This window comes from Microtus oregoni, unplaced genomic scaffold (assembly GCF_018167655.1).
Source record: "Microtus oregoni isolate MIOR12 unplaced genomic scaffold, Mior012 000004F_ref0000308, whole genome shotgun sequence".
Lineage (NCBI taxonomy): Eukaryota > Metazoa > Chordata > Mammalia > Rodentia > Cricetidae > Microtus > Microtus oregoni.
Window position 1 is genome coordinate 53,000,278 of NW_024543063.1, and position 22,871 is coordinate 53,023,148.

Here is a 22,871-nt window from a genome sequence, read left to right on the forward strand (position 1 = left end):
AGGCCAAAGTTCCATCCTCATGGGCCATCTCATCTCCCACTTCTTCAGTCTTGCAATGTGATCTCTCAAAGTGCACTCCAGTTCCCAACACCAGTTCATAGTCACATATAATCTACTGCAGCCATTGTTGTGGTGTCATGGTTGCATAAAATCTTCTGCTTGATCTTGTTTCCTTCATTTACCTCCAGAGTTTGACAAAGGACACCCTCCAGTAAAGATTCTGCAAGCAACCTTTAATTAATAGAATTCCTGAGAATTATCTGTGACACGAACATTTTTCAATAAATCACCGGGTAACCTAGTCTTTCATCTGGTGACTCGATTAAGAAACATGTTAAGTAACTACTGTGTGAATGACTTATAATTGAGAACAATGTTGGTCTGCCTTCATTTTCTGTGATTCTAATCTCACCAGACTCCCCTTATTCTCCTATGTTTCATAAGTCATCCGGTCATCTTCGTTTTTATTTATGATTAAAAAATTTCTTGGGATTTCTCCTACTTATTTGTCTGTGGGAATCTTGACATTTCTTTAACATTTATTTTCAGTGTAAACTGTCTTTGAATCTTGACCATGACCATCCTCTTTGTACTAGACCAAAAGATGGGCACATGCTTGTTTCACTTGTATTCACCTGAGTAGCTTAGTCAATTGGTCTGCTTCCTTCTCTTTCTTCCCACCACACAACTCTAAGCTTCTTTAGTACAGGGATTTGGGATTAGCATATATACTGTCATCCAGGGAAGCTCGATGTGTGCAGTTGTTAGAAAACACAGAAGATTAATGTATGAGGAGCTTTTCATTCTGTTATCCATGGGTCTAATTACCCGAGCCTACTGATTAATTGGTGGTTCCTATCTTATTTTATGTTCTGAGAACTTAAATGTGATGGAATAAAATATTTTTTTTTTTGATATTTATGTTCTTTTTTTTACGGCAATCAACATTTCAAGGTACATTCAGTTGTACGTTGGCAAAACTCAAGTGCTATATACTGTATTATTATTAACCTTTTGTTTCATATTTCTTTGATATGATTCCTTGCATATTCCTTAAACCCACACAGCTCTACTAGATACCCTTGAAATAAAAACTACAAAGACATCTTAAATAATAGAGATGAAAAGCACCATCTTAATTCATTATTCCAACCTAGCAATACCGTTTTCTACAATACATTTGTTATGTAGAAATTTTGACAACACTGTTTGCCTTTATCTTTTAAGGAATATCTATCTATTTCGATCTGTCTGTCTATCTATCGTTTTATCTATATGTGTACTCTGGATTTATATATAATATACTTGAAAAATTAGCACTTGGCAAAAATTAATATGCAAATTCTTACCATTTTCTCTCTTTTTTAAACCTTAGGTACATCTGTCACTAATGTAACAGCCACCGATGCTGATGACCCAGTTTATGGAAACAGTGCGAAGTTGGTTTACAGTATCTTGGAAGGACAGCCGTATTTTTCCATTGAGCCTGAAACAGGTTTGTGGCTTAAATTTTAAATTCTATTTAACATGTTTTGCTTCAGGGAAACACTTGTTGGTATCTGGCTTATGAAATGTTCTGGCTAAATATTTCACTGACTATACCAATAATATTTGACTTCACACTGTGAGGGACATGGTTAGCCCTGCAATAGCTAATACTGATTAAAATGAATTAAGAGTCTTGGGTTGGGTATCACCTTTTCAGCAGATGGCCTAATACTATTTTCACCCTGGAGTAAAGGGGGAAAAAAGTGCTTGCTTCAGGGGAGTTCAATATCGTATTTAGGTATAGATTTAATAACTTATTGGATTTCGGTTAAGTGACAAGTCATTTTCTAAGTTTTGCTTTGTCTATCTACAAAGTGGGGTTGGACCCTCCCCACACACTCCTGTGTGGTAATATTGATGGTACATGACAATTCATCACACTGTTATGTCTCTATCGTTGCATTGATCAGAATTGTCCTCCCTTAATATCTGATCATTTGAGCTCTCATTAAGATACTTGTTTGAACCAAGTCAAATCCAGCTAATATTACCAGTTCTGATTGGGCAGGTGTTATAAATAAGTTCCTTGGGGGGGGAGGGATAAAAAGAAACAAGCTAGGCAATGCTGGTCCACACCTTTAATCCTAGCACTCAGGAGACTGAGCCAGAAGGATCTCTGAGTTTGACACCAGCCTTGTCTACAGAGCCAGGACAACCAAGGCTACATAGAGAAACCATATCTTGGAAAAACAATACAATACAAAACAAAATCTACCCCCACCATCAACAAAAACAAAAAAGAAAGAAAAGCAAATAAACATTAAGCCCATATACACATAGATATTGATGTCTCTTAAAAAGAGATGAAATAGAAAATATCCTCATATGAACAATAGATTTTGTAAATTAAGATATTTATCCTGAAATACATTAATTTAGCCTAAGATTGAATTCGTTCCGACAGGCTGTATTAAGTCATGGGGTTTTATTTATAGCATATACAATATTAGTATATTTTATTGATGTCAATGTTGTTATTAAAATCAGTTGTTAATAAAAACACTTTCTATTGTATGTATCTGTATTCTCTATGCTGTGGTTTCTGTTTTCATTTTGTTGATGAGAAACAATCAACCTACCTTTGTACCTGTTCCCTTTGCTTCAAAATTATTTACCACTGTTGAGAGCAATTCTATCACTTGTCATTAGGTCAGCCATTAATCAAATTAAAAACTGAATTCTTCTTTGTGCTTTTAAAAATAATACAAAGAGAAAAATATGACTTTAAGAGTAAGAACTGCATTTATACATAAATAGGTCACAGCTGCAGAAGTAAACATAAATTTAGAAACAGGAGAGTGTACCTTGTAAACTGCAATAAATTAGGGTTATGATTTGACGTTTTTCCCCAGTGAAGAAGGAAGTCTGTTGTAAAGTTTATGCCATTTGAACCCTTGAATAACCCTGATATGGCAGAGTAATTTATTGTTTAGAAAGAAGGGGAGTCTAGATATTTATTACAAGTCCCTGTCAAAGGTGTAGAGGTAGAATGGGAAGAAGCTAGGACTCTCACCTAAATCTCTGATTTCATAGCTAATATGAGAATGCTAGATTTCTTTGAATTCTTTCCTGTATCCCTCACTACTTCTCTCCCTCCCTCTCCCCTCCCTCCCTCCCTCCCTTCCTTTCTACCTTCTCTTCAGTTTTTCTTACCATTTTTTATTTCTTTCCTTGTCTTTCATTGTCGGAGCTCACAACCAAGAGTTTGTTTTAGATAATTCTGACCTCAAGCTTCTACTCTTTCTCCACTCACTTCCCAAGTCCTAGAATTAGAAACGTGAACACCACTAGAGCCAGGAACCTTGAACTTCACTTTTGATAGGGAAGAGTTTTGTTGAAAGGGCTTCCGTCAGAAAGAAAACTGTTCACGTGGACATTTTTGTTCTCCTTTTCTAGTATAATAAAGATATTAAGTCAACAATTTCCATTGAGCATTCGCTATGTGAAGTCACTGAATTAAACTTGGGATGAAAAAAAATTACAACGGCTAGTCTCAGCTTGCAATGTCTCACAATCTATTTCAGAGAAATTTTTTTTTCAACAAATATCGTAAGCATTGTGATGTCTTTTAAATAATTGATATCTGGAGTAACTGTTGTTTGGTGTAGATAACTAAAGTTCCCTACCATAGTAGAAGTTTCATGGGCACGTATTGCCATTTGTGTAATTAAACCTTCTGAACTACATAAATTCACAATATTTTTAGCCAGTATATACCAACACACCCATTTAAAATTTATTGTTTGGAGTTTGACTGGAATAAAATTGTCTGATATGTATTTTAGTAAGTTAATTATGATGTTATTTTGAATAATGCTTTGCAGAGAAATGATAATTAAATAATTCACCTAGCAGTTGCTAAGTAAGCACTGGGCAGATAAGGGTTTCAGTTTAGCTTAAGAAGTTACAATGAAATTCAAAATAGGCTGAAAATTCAATAATCAATAAAGAATGAATTCAAATTATGTTCTTAAAACGGCAGAGCACTTGTAAAGTGTATTGATTACAGCTTCGATAGTACACAATCCTTTCTGAGCCAACAAGGAAGGCTCTTATTAACATTATCTTATTTGGGCCTCATATGGCGTTGGAGAAGTGGCTTTTGAATGAAATTTACACATTGCTCTGTAACTTTTCACATTATTACACTTGAGTATGTTCAAATAAAAGCAAAAGGTGGTTGCTCTTTCCAGGGAACCCAATTCTTATTGTTTCTGAAAAAAAACAAAAAACAAAAAACAACAACAAAAAAAAAACTTCTCTCTCTTTTTCAAAAACACAAGCTGATAAAAGAGATGGAGTGAGGGAGACTTATAATTATATAGAAATAGAAAAATAAACATCACAGAAAATCTGATGTTTAATTTTTATAAGCCTATAGAGATGACGCCAGTGTTCTTAGAGTCACAAAACCAATAGAATGAATATGCGGATTCAAGTGGGATTCCTTAGATTAGCTTAAAGCAGACAGTTGCGGCATCCACCAATAGCTGCTGTTCTACTGAAAGCATGAGACCCTGCTGCCACGAGCTCAGTAGCTCCATCTGACTTTGAGGGCCTACAGGATTCTAGGAGAGCTATTGATCTCAGGTCCATATTGAATGAAGATAGGTTCGGGTGCCATGAAGAATGACAGTAACGGTAGTGGCAGTAGCAAGATGACAGGAGGTTTGATGAACTTACCTACACAACATGAAGGCAAACAGGTGAAAAACAAAAGTTTTTTTTTTTCTCCTACTTCTATTTATTTGGGCTGCCACTGGATAGTTCTGTCCACATTTTGTGTATCTCTTCCAAATTCAATTTAACTTTTCAGGAAAAATTCCTCACTGATGCACGAAGGGGCATGTCTGTAAGTTGATGCCAGAGGCAGTTAAGTTGGAAACCAAGATGAACTACCACACAAATTAAATGCCTTTTGGTGTTGATCAGAAGACATGAATTAAATTAGATACTCTGAGAAATAGACAGAAAAATGGAGTTTGGATTGAAAGGGGCTTAATGGGGTTTATGACTAAAAGATCAAATGAGTCAGGAAGCCAAATTTGCAGGGAAGTTCTGCATGTCAGATGCTCATCAGATAGAAAAAAAAAAAAGAAGGAAGGAAGGAAGAAAGGAAGGAAGGAAGGAAGGAAGGAAAGAAAGGGATGGAAGGGAAGGAAGGAAGGAAGGAAGGAAGGAAAGAAAGGGAAGAAAGGGAAGGAACAGGCCAGGCAGTTTGATAGCATTGTGAACTAACACCTGTGGATCCTTGGAGTGGTTGAAGCATCTCGTATTGCACGCAGGCATCCAGTTTCTAGCGTATCAACTATGCTCAGGCATGGGCTTGGAGGTGTCTAGAAAGTTCTTTCTTTAACTGAGAAGTCCTGTCTTATGAAACCAGTGAATGCCATGATAAGAGTGGCAACATGCAGAGTCATCAAGTCTCGGCCAGTTATGAGGCGTGTGCATTGTAAAATACACTCCATGTAACACAAACAACAAAAATGTCATCTAACTTTGTCCTGGATTTAAAATCCTAGAAATAGTAAAGAAATTGTCACAAATGAGCAGAAACTTCTGTAAGGACACTGTGCCTCTGAAGGCATTTGTCATTGTTAGCTTCAGTTGTCAGTTTGACACAAGTAGGAAGAGGAAAACTCCATTAAAGAATGGCCTCTATCAAAGGGCCTGTAGGCATGCCTTTGTGATGGTTTCCTGCTGATTGACATAGGAGGACCATGCCCACCATGAGCGGTAGCATGCCTAGGCAGGTGGGCCCAGGTTTTATAAGAAAGGTAGCTGAACATGACCCTAGAAGCAAGTCAATAAATAGCATTCATGCATATTTTCTACTTTTATTTCTAACCACATGTTTATATCTTGAATTCCTGTCCCGACTTGCCTTTCTGGTAGATAGTGATCTGGGAATTGTGAAATAAAAGAGTCCCTTTCCTCTCCAAGTTTATATTGTTCAGTATATTATCAGAACAACGGAAAACCAAACTAGAAAAGCATTTTTAATGAAATATCTCTATACATGTATGTGTTTGGTCTGTCTATGATTTCAGGAAAGGAAACAGCACAATTCAGTCATAAAACATTATCAGTTATACAGGGTCAGACTTTTTCTCTTTTCACAAGGACCTGGCATGTTAGCCAAGGGTCAGTCGGACCTGTAGGTAAAGTGGTTAACATCTTGACAGAGACCATTCACTCAACAGGCTGTACAATGAAGGTTGTTCAGGGTCTTTGTGAATTACATTGTCCTTTGACCGTTGTCAGCAAATCCTTGGTGAGAGAACATTTTCAAGAGGTTAAAAAATTCCAAAGGATAAAAGACAGAAAACAACCTTTATTTTGTTTTGTCCTCACAAGAATGTTAGAAGCAGAACTTTTGAATTTGGAACAGACAAATTCTGCTTCCCAGGGCTTATTACCTTCTCCCAATGTAAAATTAGGTTGTGCTGATGTAATAATTTAACTCAGGAAGGTTCCCTCACTTATTTCAGGTATCAATACCACCGAGAGACACAGAATTGTCTCATTTTGTGTCTTCATTTTGCAAATGAACACACAAGTGCTTAGAAAGAATAAGTTAAAAAGTTCCCCAGGCTTTTAAATAAAAATATGCTGTCCAATCGTGATAACAGGAAAATCGAAGCATGAACATGAAACATGAACAGCCATTCTTTAATAGAACAATCACTATAGTTTGGGCATGATGCTGCTTGTATCCACTCACCTCATCAAATTTGTGTTTGTTAATTCCACACAGTTATTTGAAAAGCACCTTAATGTCTTTTGAGTATCACCAATGACAGAGCAGTGGCACTTTGAGAAATTCCTTGCTCAAATTGTTTGAAGTTGTATTGAAAGTAAATTTGCCTAATTCCAGACCCCAGTTTTTTTTTTTTTTCCTCTCTTGTAAGCTGCCACTTGACATCCACATGGTGTATCTTACATCAGGAGAGGTCTTTGGCTTGGAAAGTGACATACTGACCTTAAAACAGTCTCAGGTTTCCTGTATAAGTAGGCATAAGAGAGAGGCAGTGCAGTGTTTGGAAAGATGTGAGTGGAAGCAATTGTAAAATGCACCATCATTTTTGTGAATAGCTTTTATTATGGTACTTCAAAAGGCTCAAAATAGCTTATTTGTAGCCTAAAAATATTGCTGTTTTTCTTTTCTCTCTCTACCACCCCCAATACCATATGTTTGCTTATGCCATTTTGGGCACAGACGGGGAGCGATGTCGCATTTCTTTCAACCGCTCCAGTTTGAGGAGAGCAGGGAAGCAGCAGTCACACAGCACGCTAAGCAACTGAAGACAGAACTTGTAAATGAAACGCTGGGCGAGAAAACAGTAAATGCTTAATTATCTGAGGAAACCAGGGTGAAGTTTCAGGACAGTCTGAGCTTTGCTCCAGGCAAGCTAGAGTATGAAAAATGACCTGCTGAAAAATAAACCAACTTAATTCATTGACCTTTTTTTTTCCCCTTTTCTTTCTTGAAACTAAGACCATCTTTCTTCATTGGATACAAATAACATTTGTCTCAGTGGAACCTGTAAAAGGAGAAAACGAAAAAAAAATACTCCTTGGGGGGAAAGCCACGTAATGAATGGTTCTCTTTTAGAAAAATCAAGATAATAATGGAGTCTTCATGGAATGCCTGAACAGAATTGAGTCAGTTTAATGCCTTCAGAGTCAGTGATAAATTGCAAACACGCAGGGCACAGGGTCTCTTTTTAATCAGGATTGCTTAGGTTAACATGGCTATAGGATCAGCTTCGTGTGTGTCTTTAAGGAGTGAGCATAGATTTTCAGGCAAGCCAAATGTGCTGGACTATGCACAAACGACTAGGAATGACTTCACAGCTCTCATTAACTGGTATTTATTCAACCTCCTCATTCTAAATCATGCTCTAGGCACTAAGGGTGAGGCCTTGTGCATAACAAATGCTAAATGTGCATTAAATTCACAACATATAATTATAAAACATTGAATTTGAATATATCTTACATAGCAGATACATAAAGCATACACATGGATATAGGGAACAGGAAACAGGTTTCATTATTTATGGATAACGAGAATTGCTCAAACTTCTATAGAAAAAGAAAATCAGAATGTTTTCTTAAAGTTCTCAAAGATTTCTGAAACTTTGATGACAGTGGAACAGGTGGCAGATTTGGTTGTGGGAAAACTGCTAAGAAGGTCTTGCTTTCAAACCAAATCAGCTGGCATCTTAGTGCAGACATGGGATATCAGGGGTGAGGAAGAAGAGAGAGCAAGACTAGGTTTCAGGCCCGCCTGTGCTAAATGCTGCTTCAAAAAAGATATTTCACTAATTTAATTATATTTCCAATGGCAAGTAGAGGAATTAATGACAATTATGTTTTAAATATTAATGTAATTACTACTAATGACATCTATGAAAAAGGAATAATGGAAAAAATAAGTCATCTTAACATGGAAATGATAAAGGAAAAGGAAAGGGCAAGAAGGAGAAAAAGAGAGAGGAGGAGGAGCATGGGATGGAGGGAGAGAGATGCTGGTGATATGTTTTAGTGGATAGATATACGTCATGTCAAGTACCCTGGGTTCAATACTCTACAATGCAAGGAAAGATTAAATGGTCAGGGGAAAATGTCTTTCTTAAATCCCTCTTGGGATCAGATTTTTATTGGGAGAGATTTCTTTTCCATGACATTTCCTAGAATTTTTATGTACCATTTTTATAGATTTTGTGATGAAATATTTCATCTTATTAATCAGAATTATTGCAATAGCAATGAGGTACAGTGTACTTCCGTGTATGCATATGGTATACCTTAACTAAATATAACTTAAAGGTATGTCAGTATTAATACTCATTTATAACCATTCATAATGTAAAAAATGTACTGTATTAAAATCATTCTAACAAATTAAAAATAACCTTAGTGCTCCTAACCATGATGTTTTTTCTTGTTTAAATGAAAATAATATGTGTTCATTTTGATCCGTATTTTGGTAGAACGTTTTTACCCTCAAAAACTTAGTGTTCTAAGTGTGATAGCCTAACAGAGGACTATCGTAAGAGGTAGTAGCTGCTCACAGGTTACTTACAGTTCAGGTATAAAACTCGGTAGTGAACACTGGATAAAACTTCTGTGAAGCAAGTGTGTTCTGGTGGCTTGTGCCAAGATTTACACTCTTGCTTATTCCTATGCTAGATACAGGAATTATTTTAAAAACATATCATTAAAGATACCATTGTAAAGATTTCTGAATTTAAATGGTATGGCCACAGCGATACAGGTGACAAATGCTTGGTATATATAGTTTATAGTCAATATGTTTTTAACAAATAGATAAATGAATAAATTAATGGGTGAGAAATGAGAATCTAAAGTGATTAATTTTACTTGTACTGAATTGTAAACCTCTCTGCATTGCTTGGAATGCCCAGATGTGATGGTGATGAAGAGGATATAACTGAATTTTAAATTTTTAATAAGACTGTACACAAGATTTACAGATCTACACCCATAGTGAAAGCCATGCCTTTTCATGCTGCTGATTAAATTTTCTTCTTTGTAAGCATGACAGCTAGGTGCTATGTATATATAGACACAGGTATATAAGTTACTGTTGGAGACAAAGTGGATGGAGTAAATCCTGTGAGCACATTAACAGTCCTAAAATTTATAAAACAATGAGAGCAAAAAATATTGCAAGAACACAGACCTATTGCATTTTCCTGGGTGTGATGCAATCAATGTGACTCTCTTGTACTTAGCCTTTAATGGAACTGTTTGGAAGTCCAGAGAGACTTAGCAGGTGGTGAGCATAACTATAATAGAAAGAGATATTTCCCGACAAGGTCTTTGGATGTGTGCGATGAGAAGAAAAGCTATGGAGCACACAGCCTGCTACTCACAGATGCCACACTTGAGGACACTGAGATGGGGCAGAAGAGAAGTGAAAGGGAATATATAACTTCTGAATGATATTCTTCCAGTAACAGCATATCGAACAGCATCAGGAATGTTTTACAGCTTACTGTCTCAAGTTTATAACAGGAATTCCTTGTTATTTTATGTTTCTATTATAACATTCTTTTTTTCCTTTAAAATCCATCCCTGTTTCATATGAATGAAGTAAAAATGATTTGCTGAAGGAGCAGGCTTATTTTCACGTATTTTATAATGAAAGTTGTTTATCCAAGACCAAAAAAAAAATGAGCTTATTTCCAGAAGATGCAAATATGTGAAAATTGCTATACATTTGAAAATGTGTATGTTGTGCTGATAAGATGGCTTAATGGTAGAACATTTGCCTGGCAGGCTCAAGGATTGTATTTTATCCAAGACACTATAGGAATGAATAGATGTCCACAAAGATACAGATCAATAGCAACTTTGTGTTTAAATGTTACAATTCCCTATCTCTAGTTCCTACAGCCTTATTCTGCATTATCAAAACTTAAGACTAAATTAAATTACCTCTTCAGAAATGCTGGGCAGACAATAACTGTTCTCTGTTTTGGCAAAGGTGACTTTAGACAGAACTACCAACAATAAAGCTTATTAAAAGTTCCAATTTGAAAAGAAAATTAAAATATTTTATGCACATTATATTTGGGATATTATAGAAAGGATTTAATTAACACTGGAGGCAAAATCCCTTAAACCTAAGGTGTATTTCTAGTTAGTCTAAGATATCAGTAGGAACTGATTAAAAGGCTGAAGAGGCAGCAATGGCAAGCACTCTAGTTCCTTAAGCATTCAAATTTCAGAAATAACCATATAAAATAATTTTCTCTTGGCTAAATCATGAGAAACTAACTCTTCTCTCTCTGAGAAAGACTAGTAAAATATATTCATATGAATAAAAGCTTCTATTGTACTTAAAGCGATCTGATCTAGTTCAACTCCACACATCACTCTCCAGCTCTTGCTTAGAGGTGCCATCCACAGAGATCAGGATTCACCTCTATTAATTAATAATACAACTCCTCAGAGGTGTCCACAGGTCTATCCGACTTAGACAATTCCCCAATTGGTGATTTTTCTCTCAGATGAATTCAGGCTATGTCAAGCTGACAGTTAAAACTAAAACCAAGATCCTAAAAGTTTAGAAGGGGTAAACTTGATAAATACCAGTATCTGAGTATTAGGGAACTGTAGCTATGATGTTGCTGATTGCAGTCTACCAAACCAAGGGTGCTCATAGGTTGTGGATAAGACTAGAAGACTAGACTGGACTGTTTATCCATGGCTGCTGTTTCTTTCATCCAGGAGCAATGATGCATTATAACAGCAACATAAGTAATTCTTTGAACATCAAACTAGAAACCCAGTTGGGGTATCACAGATAGTAGCCACTAAAAATCTTCTCTAGGCCACTTTTATAGCTTTCTTAAAAATTACAAAATGGGCGTTGGAATTTTTAGTATATGTAAAAGACAAATAAATAAAAACTCAAAGAAAATGAAAATTTGGCAAGTTTTAGAATAATAAAAACAAGATCTCAGTTTTATATTCATATCTGTCTGATTTCAAACTCTACCCACTTGCAAATGCAGGAGATTGTATGCAGAGATTATATCAAGGCAAAGAATCTAGGGCCAGAGACTTTGGAGAAAAAAAGAGGTGTTCCAAGTATGTTAATATGCACCTTCCTATTATTGTTGCCTTTCAACTAAATAATACATGCATATTTGTCTCTTTCACTGTCAGAAACATGATGGTGTGTGGTATAGACAGAACTGGCCTCCTGAAGCTTACAGGCCTCTGCAGATGCCATTGTAAATGATTAAGCTTCCACTGCATATTTCCTCCACAGAGTCCAAGTGTTATAAGAACATTGCAAAGAGATAAGATAGACCATTTGCTGTATTATTATTTGCACAATGAAGTTGAATTTTAGGAAGACAACATAGAAACATAATTAAACATCTTGACAGTCAGTATAATCAGTTTAGTTTCTCCTGGACATAGATGATTTCGAATGTGTTCCTTTGGGGAATCCTAAACTGGGGCTCCTTGCAAAGAGGGCAGTCTCAACAGTCATCCCTTCATCCTTCAAAATACTGTCCGAATTTGTAGTTCAGTAGAACGTTGTGAGTATACTTACTGTAAATATATTTTGTCTCATAGGTAGATAATAATGCTTGTATTAAGAAGAAATACTGAGATACTTGTATTTCAAACTCTGTGGGTATATGTTTAATTATACATCTGTATGTTCTGATGACTTTTGCTGTGCCCTTTAAGGTCAAAGAATGAAACCAGATGTCCTCCTCTATTTTTAGCCCCTTATCTACTTGAGACAGAGCCTCTGGGGGCCCTGAATCTCACTGGTCTTCACCTAAGCTGCCAGACAGCCAGTCACATTGAGCCTCTCATCTCTGCCACCTCTGCTCTCAGTCCCGTGGCTACAGGTGCATGTAACCACACCCTAAACTTAAACACAAGTGCTGAGGATCCAAACTCAGGTCATCACTCTTTTACAGAAGCCACTGAACCATTCCTTAAGTCCCTACCCCCAAATTGTTAAAGAAGTATTTGTAGAATGAACAGTTATTTTTTGAACTTTTTTATACCTGATATCATACTGAGAATTAATTATGAAAAAATAAGCATACTTTAAAATGAGAAGGCCTGAGAGGAATACCAGTATATAAAATAAATAACGTATTAGAAATAAATAGAACTTAAGGATCATATTGGAACCCATTAACAACTTGAGATAATGGGTAATTCAAGATTCAGAATGATCAATAAAATTTCTTCACTGAAACCTTGCAGTTTAAATGAACATAAGAATGAGAAATTTGAAACTCAGTAAATCTGAGACTTTCTCCCCAATATGTATGATTTTATTTATTCTTACGTTACACATATTTACATAATAGTGTGGTATCTAATAGAAGTACAGAGTTTATGGCTCAACTAATAGATAACTTTTTTATTGCTTAGCAGTTATGTGAAAGTTTTAATTATTTTTAAAAATTATATATATATATATATAGCTTATGCTGAAATATATTTTAATTAATTTATTTTATATCCCTGCCACAGATTCTCCTGCCTCTCCTCCCAGTCTTTTTCCCTATCCCTGTCTTTTCCCCTTCCCAATCCACTCTTTATTTTTTTTTTCATTTTAGGAAAGGGTTCATCTCCCATGAGTATCAACCAAACATAACATATCAAGTTGCAGTAAGATTAAGCACCTTCCATCTATTAAGGCTGGCAAAGTGATCTGGTATGAGAAGTAGAGTCCCAAAGGCCAGTAAAAGAGTCAGAAATAGCCCCTTGCTCCCACTGTTAAGAGCCTCTCTCTCTCTCTCTCTCTCTCTCTCTCTCTCTCTCTCTCTCTCACACACACACACACACACACAAACAATTTAGAAAAATATATGTTATAGGCAGAGTTCCAAGGTCAGTACCATGCAGGCTCCCTGGTTGTTGATTCAGTATCTGTGAACCCCTATGTGCCTGGATTAGTGGATTCTGTAAATTTTCTTGTTTTGTTCTTGGCCCTTATGTCTATGGTAATCCTTTCTCCACCTCCTTTGCAGGATTCCTCAAGTTCCACCTAATCATTAAAAGGTTGACAAAAACAAAAGTAGTTGGTAAACATATATACATATACACATCTATATTCATAAATTTTATATATTTATTAATATATACTCATATATTAATACTAGTGTATATGTATATACATATTTGTTTATATGCACATATATAAATTTATTTAAAATATGGCTATAATTGCATGATAGGTATATATTTGTTTGACTAGTTATGTATGCATATATAAAATATATTTGGAGAATTACTTTTCAAGGACTCCTCTGTGAGACAGGACACTAGTGCAACTTCCCTTTACATCTGACTAATTGTAATATAACTTGTTATATGATCTACTTTAGAAGCCACCATTGTACTGACACCTATGGAACCATTGAAGAAGAAATTAAGGTGTATTAATAGCAATGAACTTAATTTTGAAGGACTATGTTAAACAATAGGTTGGACTTTTTTTTTGTTTCCCTGCTTTCCTTCTCAACAGAATATAAGTTAACATGCCAGACACAAATAGGAATAATAGAAAGCAATATGTGTCAGACCTTGGGCAGTAAAAGCAGATAAAGTACTTGGTAATTGCACAGGCTGGGAGTGAATCTTGTCTGGTCCTCTGGTTCTATTTTGCAAAATGAGTTCAAGGAAATAAGTGGCCTCATAATGTTTGTACAATCAACTCTTCTCTCTCTTTAGACTTCACCCTGAACATTTTTATTCAGATCCAACTAAATATGAAAAATAACACTTTTATCAAGAATATTTTATGAGATTTAAAAATTTTCAAGTTCAGGAAACAAACCCAAAGGCTATTGGTAACAGGAATTGAGAAAATATTTATAAGGGCAGACCAGGTTAATATTGATCCTCACCATATAATTTCTGGAGTTATTCTTCAACAGATGAAAGGAAATAAGTCCATCCTTTCCCGTGTTCTATTTCCTTGGCACCAATTATAGGAAATTGTACCAATTAAATATCAGAGTCACCACAGTAGAATGTGTTTTGAGAGGCCATCACATTTTAACAGATTTGAAAATATTTTTGGGAAAAAAAATCACTTTTTTAAATTTTTTTTCCTTTTTTTTTAAATTTATTTATTTATTAAAGATTTCTGTCTCTTCCCCGCCACCGCCTCCCATTTCCCTCCCCCTCCCCCAAATAAGTCCCCCTCCCCCGTCAACCCAAAGAGCAATCAGGGTTCCCTGCCCTGTGGAAAGTCCAAGGACCACCCACCTCCATTCAGGTCTAGTAAGGTGAGCATCCAAACTGCCTAGGCTCCCACAAAGCCAGTACGTGCAGTAGGATCAAAAATACCCAAGAGAGGCTTTATCATACAACAAAAAAAAAAAATCACTTTTGAACCCAAAATATGTCTTGTTTCTGTCCCATTAAATCTTGCTGTGAACTTCCATCACTATGGAAAGTAGTTATTTCATACTTTCACCTAAAGGAACTGGAAAATATGGAAGGATATATATGTTTGTTAATGTTACAAGTAAATATTTCATTTGAACAAAGTTGAGCTTACAGGGAGTTGATGCATCTGAGAAAATGTTTTCCAGAAGATGCCAATGTGATCAATATGATTTGATAATATTGGTAGGAACATAAAATGTATGGGAGATCTTAATTGTGAATCTTGGAAACAGAGTCAAACATAACTTGTGTATCTATATTTCACAGTATCTTTAATATATGAGATACCTCAAATGTACATAATCCCATTTTTTTATTTCTTAAGAATAAATGACTATTGGTGCTTTCAGGATACTAATAGCATTCCATTTATTCAGAATATGCAACACATACGTCCCTCTAGACTCCTTGAAAGCTCATATTTATTAAAATTAATCTTTGCTAGAGGTCTAAACATAGATCCCATGCTAGAATTCTGCATTTTTCAAAATTTGGCCACACTTACCAAAAATATTGATAATGTAGATTACTATCTTTAAAATGATCTTATCTTGGAAACTGTGTTTTATTCATCTTTATCATTTTTTAAAGATTTCTATCTTAGCTTGGCCTTTCACTTACTATTGAGATGAGGGTGACTTTTAATTTCTGATCATGCTACTTCTACCTTCCAAGTTCTGGGATTACAAACCAAGGCAAACATAGTTAATTTATGTGATGCAAGGGATTGAGTCTAGGACCTTCTTAATGCTAGACAAGTACTCTATCCACTTAGATAAATCACCGTATCTTCTTGTTTTTCTTATGCAGATCAGATGATTAGTTTATGATACACATAAGACAATGAAGCAGAGTGTTCAGATGGTATTGTCACATCCTACTTCGGCTGAGCATGAAATGATCTTCCTTCCTTTTTCCTTTCTTCCTTCCTTTATTTTATTTTTTTATTTTTATTTTGCATCACAGAGTTTCTCTGCATGCAGTCCTGACTGTTCTGAAACTCACTCTATGGCCTAGAATGGCCTCAAACTTACAGATATCCTCCTGCCTCTGCCTTCCAAGTGCTTGGTTTAAAGGCTTGCACCACCATTGCCCTGCATGAAGTGGTATTTCTAAGTGATGGCTTACCCGGTCTTCCTGAATAATTCTTGTTTCTGCTTATTTCCCTCACCATTTGTACTTCTCATTGTTGTCTAGGTTCTCTGGGATTGTGATTTGTAGGCTGTTTTTTTTTCTTTATGTTTAAAAACCACATATGTGTGAGTACATATGATAATTGTCTTTCTGGGTCTGGGTTTACCTCATTGAATGTGATGTTCTCTAGCTCCATCCATTTGCCTGCAAATTTCAGGATGCTGGGTTTTTTTTTTTTTCTGCTTTGTAGTACTCCATTTTCTAAATGTACATTTTCCTAATCCATTCTTTGGTTGAGGGGCATTTAGGCTGTTTCCAGGTTCTTGCTCTGACAAACTATGTTGCTATGAATAGAGTTGAGCACATGTCCTTTTGGTAAGATTGACCATCTTTTGGATATATACCCCAAAGTGGTATTTCTTGGCCTTGAGGAAAGTTGTTTCCTCATTTTCTGAGAAATCACCATACTGATATCCTAAGGGACTGTACCTACTTGCACCCCCACTAACAATTTAGGAGTGTTCCCTTTACCCCAAACCTACAAACACATGTTTTTTGGCAAAGAAGCAAAAAATATAAAATGGAAAAAAGAAAGCATCTACAACAAATGGTGCTGGCATAACTGGATATCAACAAGTATAAATAAGAAAATAGATCCATATCTGTCCCCTTGCACAAAACTCAAGTCCAAATGGATCAAAGACCTCAACATAAAGCCGTTCACACTGAACCTCATAGAAGAGAAAGTGGGAAGTACACTTGTACATATTGGCACAGGAGACTATTTCCTAAATATAGCACCAGTAGCACAGACACTGAGAGAAACGATTAATGAATGAGACCTCCCGAAACTGAGAAGCTTCTGTAAAGCAAAGCACACGGTCAACAAGACAAAACAGCAGCCTACAAAATGGGAAAAGATCTTCACCAACCCCACATCAGACAGAGGTCTGATCTCCAAAATGTACTTCTCTCATTGACAAAAAGCTGTCTTCTTCTGCGTTGACTGCTAACACTCGTCTCTGAGTCAATTTACCTTATTGTTCAATGCAACCATTTCAATAAATGTCAAGGTGCTGAATTTTCACTTGTGCAAATATTTATATAAGAGGGAGAATAAACACAACAGTCATTTGATTCTAAGGTATTCAGAATGTTTCACAGCATAACAGCTCACTGTTAAGTAGGGCAATGTCGTTCAAGCTCTTGAACATTATCTTCGCAGAGGTTTTGTATCACAAAGGTGATGAAGTGGGAAATATCAAGTTAAACCTCTATGCCTCTTCTGAAAGGGTCTGGAGGTGAACATTATATGTATGTTTTTTTTTTTTCATGGAATTTCTGTGTTGATTCCTCTGTGCTGCTAGGACAGAGTGTCCCATGTACCAGGTGATGTATAATGAGCAGCACTTTTTCATAGTCCAGACGATTGTGAGTTCTAAGATCACTGCTCTGACACAAGGCAAGAGTCTTTGTTGCTGCCCCATAGGCATCACACACAGCAGGACAAAGCAAGGGTGAGAGGGAGAGTCAAACAGGAACCCAATTTGTCTCTCTTTAAGAAATAGACAACTAGAATAACAGTATTAATCCATTTGGGAGAGCAAAGCCCTCACGGCCTAGTCATATCCTAAAGACCCCTCCTCTCTATGCCATTGTAACAACAATTTTACTTCAGCATGACTTTTAATGACTTTTCAAAAGGGCAATGATTTAAACTATAGCAATTTCTTAAAAGGGAGGGGAAATACTCTGTGTTGACATTGAAAAGACTAAAATCTAGTGTGAATTATATGACAGGCATTCTTGAAACCTAGAAACCGAGTCAACATCAATAGAAAAGTCAATTTGCTCTGGCTTCTTCCTTTGCCAGCAAATAAGTTGAGGACAGACTTTGATGACTTGATAAGGAAGAAAAGAAGTGCCAGCAGATGGTAGCTATTATTGTGAAGAGAGGTGAGAGGAAGAATGTGATCATAGTGTGGTTTTTGCAGCTGATGAGAGGATCAACGAGATAAGGAGGTCTCTTCATAGTAACAGGGTCTGGAGTCTGCATCTAGGAGAGACTTACTGATGGCATTCTGAGTTTGGGGCTATGCTTTTATAATAAAGAATGGTGGGCATCACATACAAATAATTTAAAAGCATTAAAGTGCACCGGGAGGTAGGCAGGGCAATAGTCATTTGTTCTGTAGTAAGAAAGCTTTCAAGAGAATATTTAAAGCCTCAGAGACCAAATTTTGACAAAGAAGGAACAGGCAAAGTATATATGAAACTAAGAAGAGAAGAACATATAGAAAACTATCTTGTATGATTAATTCTATAATAACATGATATGATGCATCTTCTCAGCGTTCAAACATAATGCCCTGGATTATCAGTAAAGACTTTGGATGTTAGCTTCCACAGGCCTTTGACTTGTGCCTGCATTTTTTCTTTTCTTTCTTTATTTTTTTTGGGGGGGGTTTCATCAATCCTTATCACAGTGGCTGTTTCATTAAAGATGCTCTCTTAGTGTCATGGATTTGAATCCCATAGTCCAAAGTTTCACAAAGATGAAGTACTAAAGTGAGCAGATGAAAGTATCATGATTTTCTGTCTCTCCTGCTGTGCTGTGTCTAGGAAATTAAGTTAAGATTGCAGGCTCTGACAGACTTAGCAAAATGTAATGAATTAGTAAGAAATAAGTCACTCTGTCCCCAAACCCTCCTGTCTCCTGCAACTCCAGACGAACTCTAGAACAAAGGTTGCAACTGAACAGAGAAGACATACTGTGACTGCACAGAGAGACCCAAGAGAGGTACACTGAAGTACAGGCTGCAACCTCATAGAGAGGACCAAGAGAATGAACAAAGAGAGCGAACAAGACAGTGGACCAAGAGAGTAGGCCAAGAGTACCTCAGTGGCTCCCTGATACACAGACAGTGGCAGTACAGAGCAGACCAAGAACAGCTTTCAAAGACACAGACAGCAACTTCAAGGATGAATCAAGAGGCAAGGACACTGCTGGCATGAATCCAAGGAAGAGATGGGTAGGTACCAATGCAAGAATTCATTCAACAACCTAAAAAGCAACATCGTAACCCCAGAACCCAGTGATTATACACAGGAAGACTTGAACACCCTAACACAGAAGAAGCAGAAGAAATTAATTTTAAAAAATAACTTTATGAGGATGATGGGGTCCTTTAAAAAGGAAATTAAAATTCCTTTAAAGAAATGGAGGAAAAGACAAACAAAAAGTTGAAAGAAATCAATAAATCTCTTAAAGAAACTCAAGAAAAACAATGAAATAGGTGAATCAAACAGTTCCAACAGTTTAAGACTTGAAAACTGACATAGAGGCAATAAAGAAAACACAAACCGAGAGAATTCTAGAAATGGAAAATCTGGATAAATGTGCAAGAACTACAGATGCAAGCATAACCAACAAAGTACAAGAGATTGAAGAGAGATCTCAGTGTTGAAGATTCTATACATGAAATAGATTCAGCACTCAAATAAAATATTAAATCCAAAAAATTCTTAACACAAAACATCTAGGAAATCTTGGTCATCTTGAAAAGACCAAACCAAAGAATAATATGAATAGAAGAACTCCAGTTCAAAGGCACAGAAAATATATTCAACAAAATCATAGAAGAAAATCTTTCACAACATAAAGAAGGATATCCCTATGAAGGTATAAGAAGCTTACAAAACTCAAGTAGACTAGACCCCCCCCTCCCCAAAGTACTCTAGCTGTATAATAATCAAATGCAAAATACAGAATAAAGAAAGAATATTAAAAGCTATAAAAGAAAAGGTCAAGTAACATATAAAAGCAAACCCATCAGAATTATACCCGAAGTCTCATTGGAAACCATGCAAACCAGAAGTTCCTGGACAGATGTACTGCAGACACTAAGAGACCACAGGTGCAAACCCAGACTACTATGCCAAGTAAAGCTTTCAATCACCGTTGATGGAGGAATCAAGATATTCTATGGAACAACCAGGTTTAAACAATATATATCCACAAATCCAGCCTTACAAAAAGTACTAGAAGAAAAACGCCAAGTTAAGGAAGCTGATTGCACCCACAAAAAAAAGTCAAAAGATAATCTCATACCAGCAAACTCCAAAGAAGGGAAACACACAAATACTACCACTGAAAAATCACAGGAATTAACAATCACTGGTCATCAATATCTCTTAATATCAATGAACTTAATTCACCTATAAAAAGATACAGGCTACAAGAATGAATAATGAATATGAAAGCAGGATTCACCCTTCAGCTGCATACAAGAAACACAGCTCAACCAAAAAGACAGTCCATTGCCTCAGATTAAACAGTTAGCTTTTAATCCCAGCACTCGGGAGGCAGAGGCAGGCGGATCTCTGTGAGTTCGAGACCAGCCTGGTCTATAAGAGCTAGTTCCAGGACAGGCTCCAAAACCACAGAGAAACCCTGTCTCGAAAAAAAATAAAAATAAAATAAAATAAACAGTTAGGAAAAAAGTTTCTCGGTCAAATGTACCTAAGAAACAAGCAGATGTAGCTATCCTAGTGTCTAACAAAATAGGCTTCAATCTATTTAGTCTATTCAAAATAGACTAAAATCAATCAGAAGAGATGGAGAACAACACTTCATTCTCATCACAGAAAAAAAAATCATCAAAATAAAGTCTCAATCCTGAACCTTTATGCCCCCCATATAAGAGCACTCATACACTTAAAAGAAACATTACTAAAGCTTAAATTGCACATCAAACCACCGATACTAATAGTAGGAGACTTTAATATACTACTCTCTCCAATGTACAGGATAACCAGACAGAAACTTAACAGAGAAATAAGAGAACTAACAGATGTCATGAATTAAACAGACGAAGCAGACATCTATAGAACTTATCACCCAAATGATGTGGGAGTGATTTCTTATTAATAAAGAAACTGCCTAGACCCATTTGATAGGCCAACCCTTAGGTAGGCGGAGTAAACAGAACGGAATGCTGGGAGAAAGAAGCTGAGTCAGGGAGTCGCCATGATTCTCCCACTCCAGACAGATGCAGGTTAAGATCATTCCTGGTAAGCCAGCTCGTGGGCTACACAGATTAATAGAAATGGGTTAGATCAATATGTAAAAGCTAGCCAATAAGAAACTGAAACTAATGGGTCAGGCAGTGTTTAAAAAAATACAGTTTCTATATAATTATTTCGGGTAAAGCTAGCCGGGTGGCGGGACACAGCCCGCCGCTCGTATTTCAACAGAGTGGCTCCCAACGTGCTAATGAACTCCACGTAAAACCTGAGAGAGCTTAATTTTTATCACAGAAAAAAACAGAGTTTAACACAGCTTTTGGCTGTTTGTTGGTGGCTTGCTGTAGAGAGAGTTCCTGAATCAGCAACAGCAGCAGAAAAAAAGCTGCGTCATTTTAAAGTGTGACTTTCTGGGCTGTGCCACCAATGCGATCTCTGTCTGGATCCTGCGGGAGACAGAGCTTTTGAATGGAGCATTTGGAGTAAAGCTCTACGGCTTACTTGATGGCAATGTGGACTGCTGTGTGCCTGGAACTGTGTGTGGCTCAGAGGCACCAAATGGCTCTGAGGCAGGAGAGGCTTGGCTCAGCTCTGCCATGCTGAACTGTGCTGGTCTCAGGCAGGAACTACCGTAATTACCATAAAAACAGCGCAGTTAAGGTTTCAACTGGGCAGGACACAGGTGGTACCGTATTACCTGTACATGGCGCAACTTAAGTTTTTAAGAACTGCTTAACATTTTAAGAAATGTTCCTGGATAGTAAAAAAATGTTATAGATTCACAATAAAACAGATTCAGACATAAAAGACCACACTGTTGGATGAATGCACATAGACTTGAGAGAGAGAAGAAAAAGAATATATAAAATAAAGTTAATGGTTTTAAAAAAAAAAGGTAAAGTCTTTAAAGAGACAGAGTACAGATAGTTAAGAGATTAAAAAAAATAAAGAAAAATAAGCCACGTAAAAATGGAAAATTCACAGAGAGTCTGGATTATGTACATTGTGCTTTCTTTAAAATTTTTGACTGTAAAGGAGCTAAGTACAGAGAGACATTTCATTACATGGGCTGCTAAGCTAAACCAGAATGGATATAAGGGTATTACGATTTCAAAATTTGGGTTTAAAAATATGATGCTTTGGAGAGGGTCTTCTTTTGTTTTCACAGAGGACCAAACCCTGTGGATTTCTTCTATTACAATTTGGTATGATAGACCACGCCCTCCTGAAAGGTTGTTGTGAACATCTTCAGAAAATTGCTTCGCTCAACTGCCAACTGAGATGAAACTAGCACACAGGTTATACCATGAAAGACCTAATTAACGACGCCCCCATTCAGCAGGAAACAGTTTGGAGAAAAAAAACGGCGCCCATGTTCCCAAAATATTGTTTGTAAATGTTCTTTTACATTTAAAGGGGGAAATGATATAGGTATGAGTAATTTGCATTGGTGTGGATTTTACAGTCAATTTTGTTATATGTATATGTATTTCTGATCTTGATTAAGGTATTGTGATTGTGTAGTTCATTTAAAAATGTAATGTATAATTAAGAAATATAGGTTAATGGTTAATCATCAATAATAGTCAAGCTTGTAGTCATGTTAGTTAGATTTTCTAGATATATAGAGATACATTTCAGTTAGATAGACATTCTTCATATATTTCAAAGACTGCAGAATATGGCAT

At 36.3% G+C, this 22,871-nt stretch overlaps 1 protein-coding gene across 6 annotated transcripts in view; it reads left to right on the top strand.

Moving 5' to 3' along the window:
- The window catches only part of Cdh8 (cadherin 8), a 356,477-nt gene that overhangs the window by 169,307 nt on the left and 164,299 nt on the right, over nucleotides 1-22,871 (top strand). For all 6 annotated transcript variants that reach the window (XM_041649655.1, XM_041649660.1, XM_041649657.1 and 3 more), the window contains exon 4: nucleotides 1,376-1,495. In XM_041649655.1, the coding sequence (XP_041505589.1) occupies nucleotides 1,376-1,495 (120 nt within the window). The remainder of the gene's footprint in view (nucleotides 1-1,375; nucleotides 1,496-22,871) is intronic.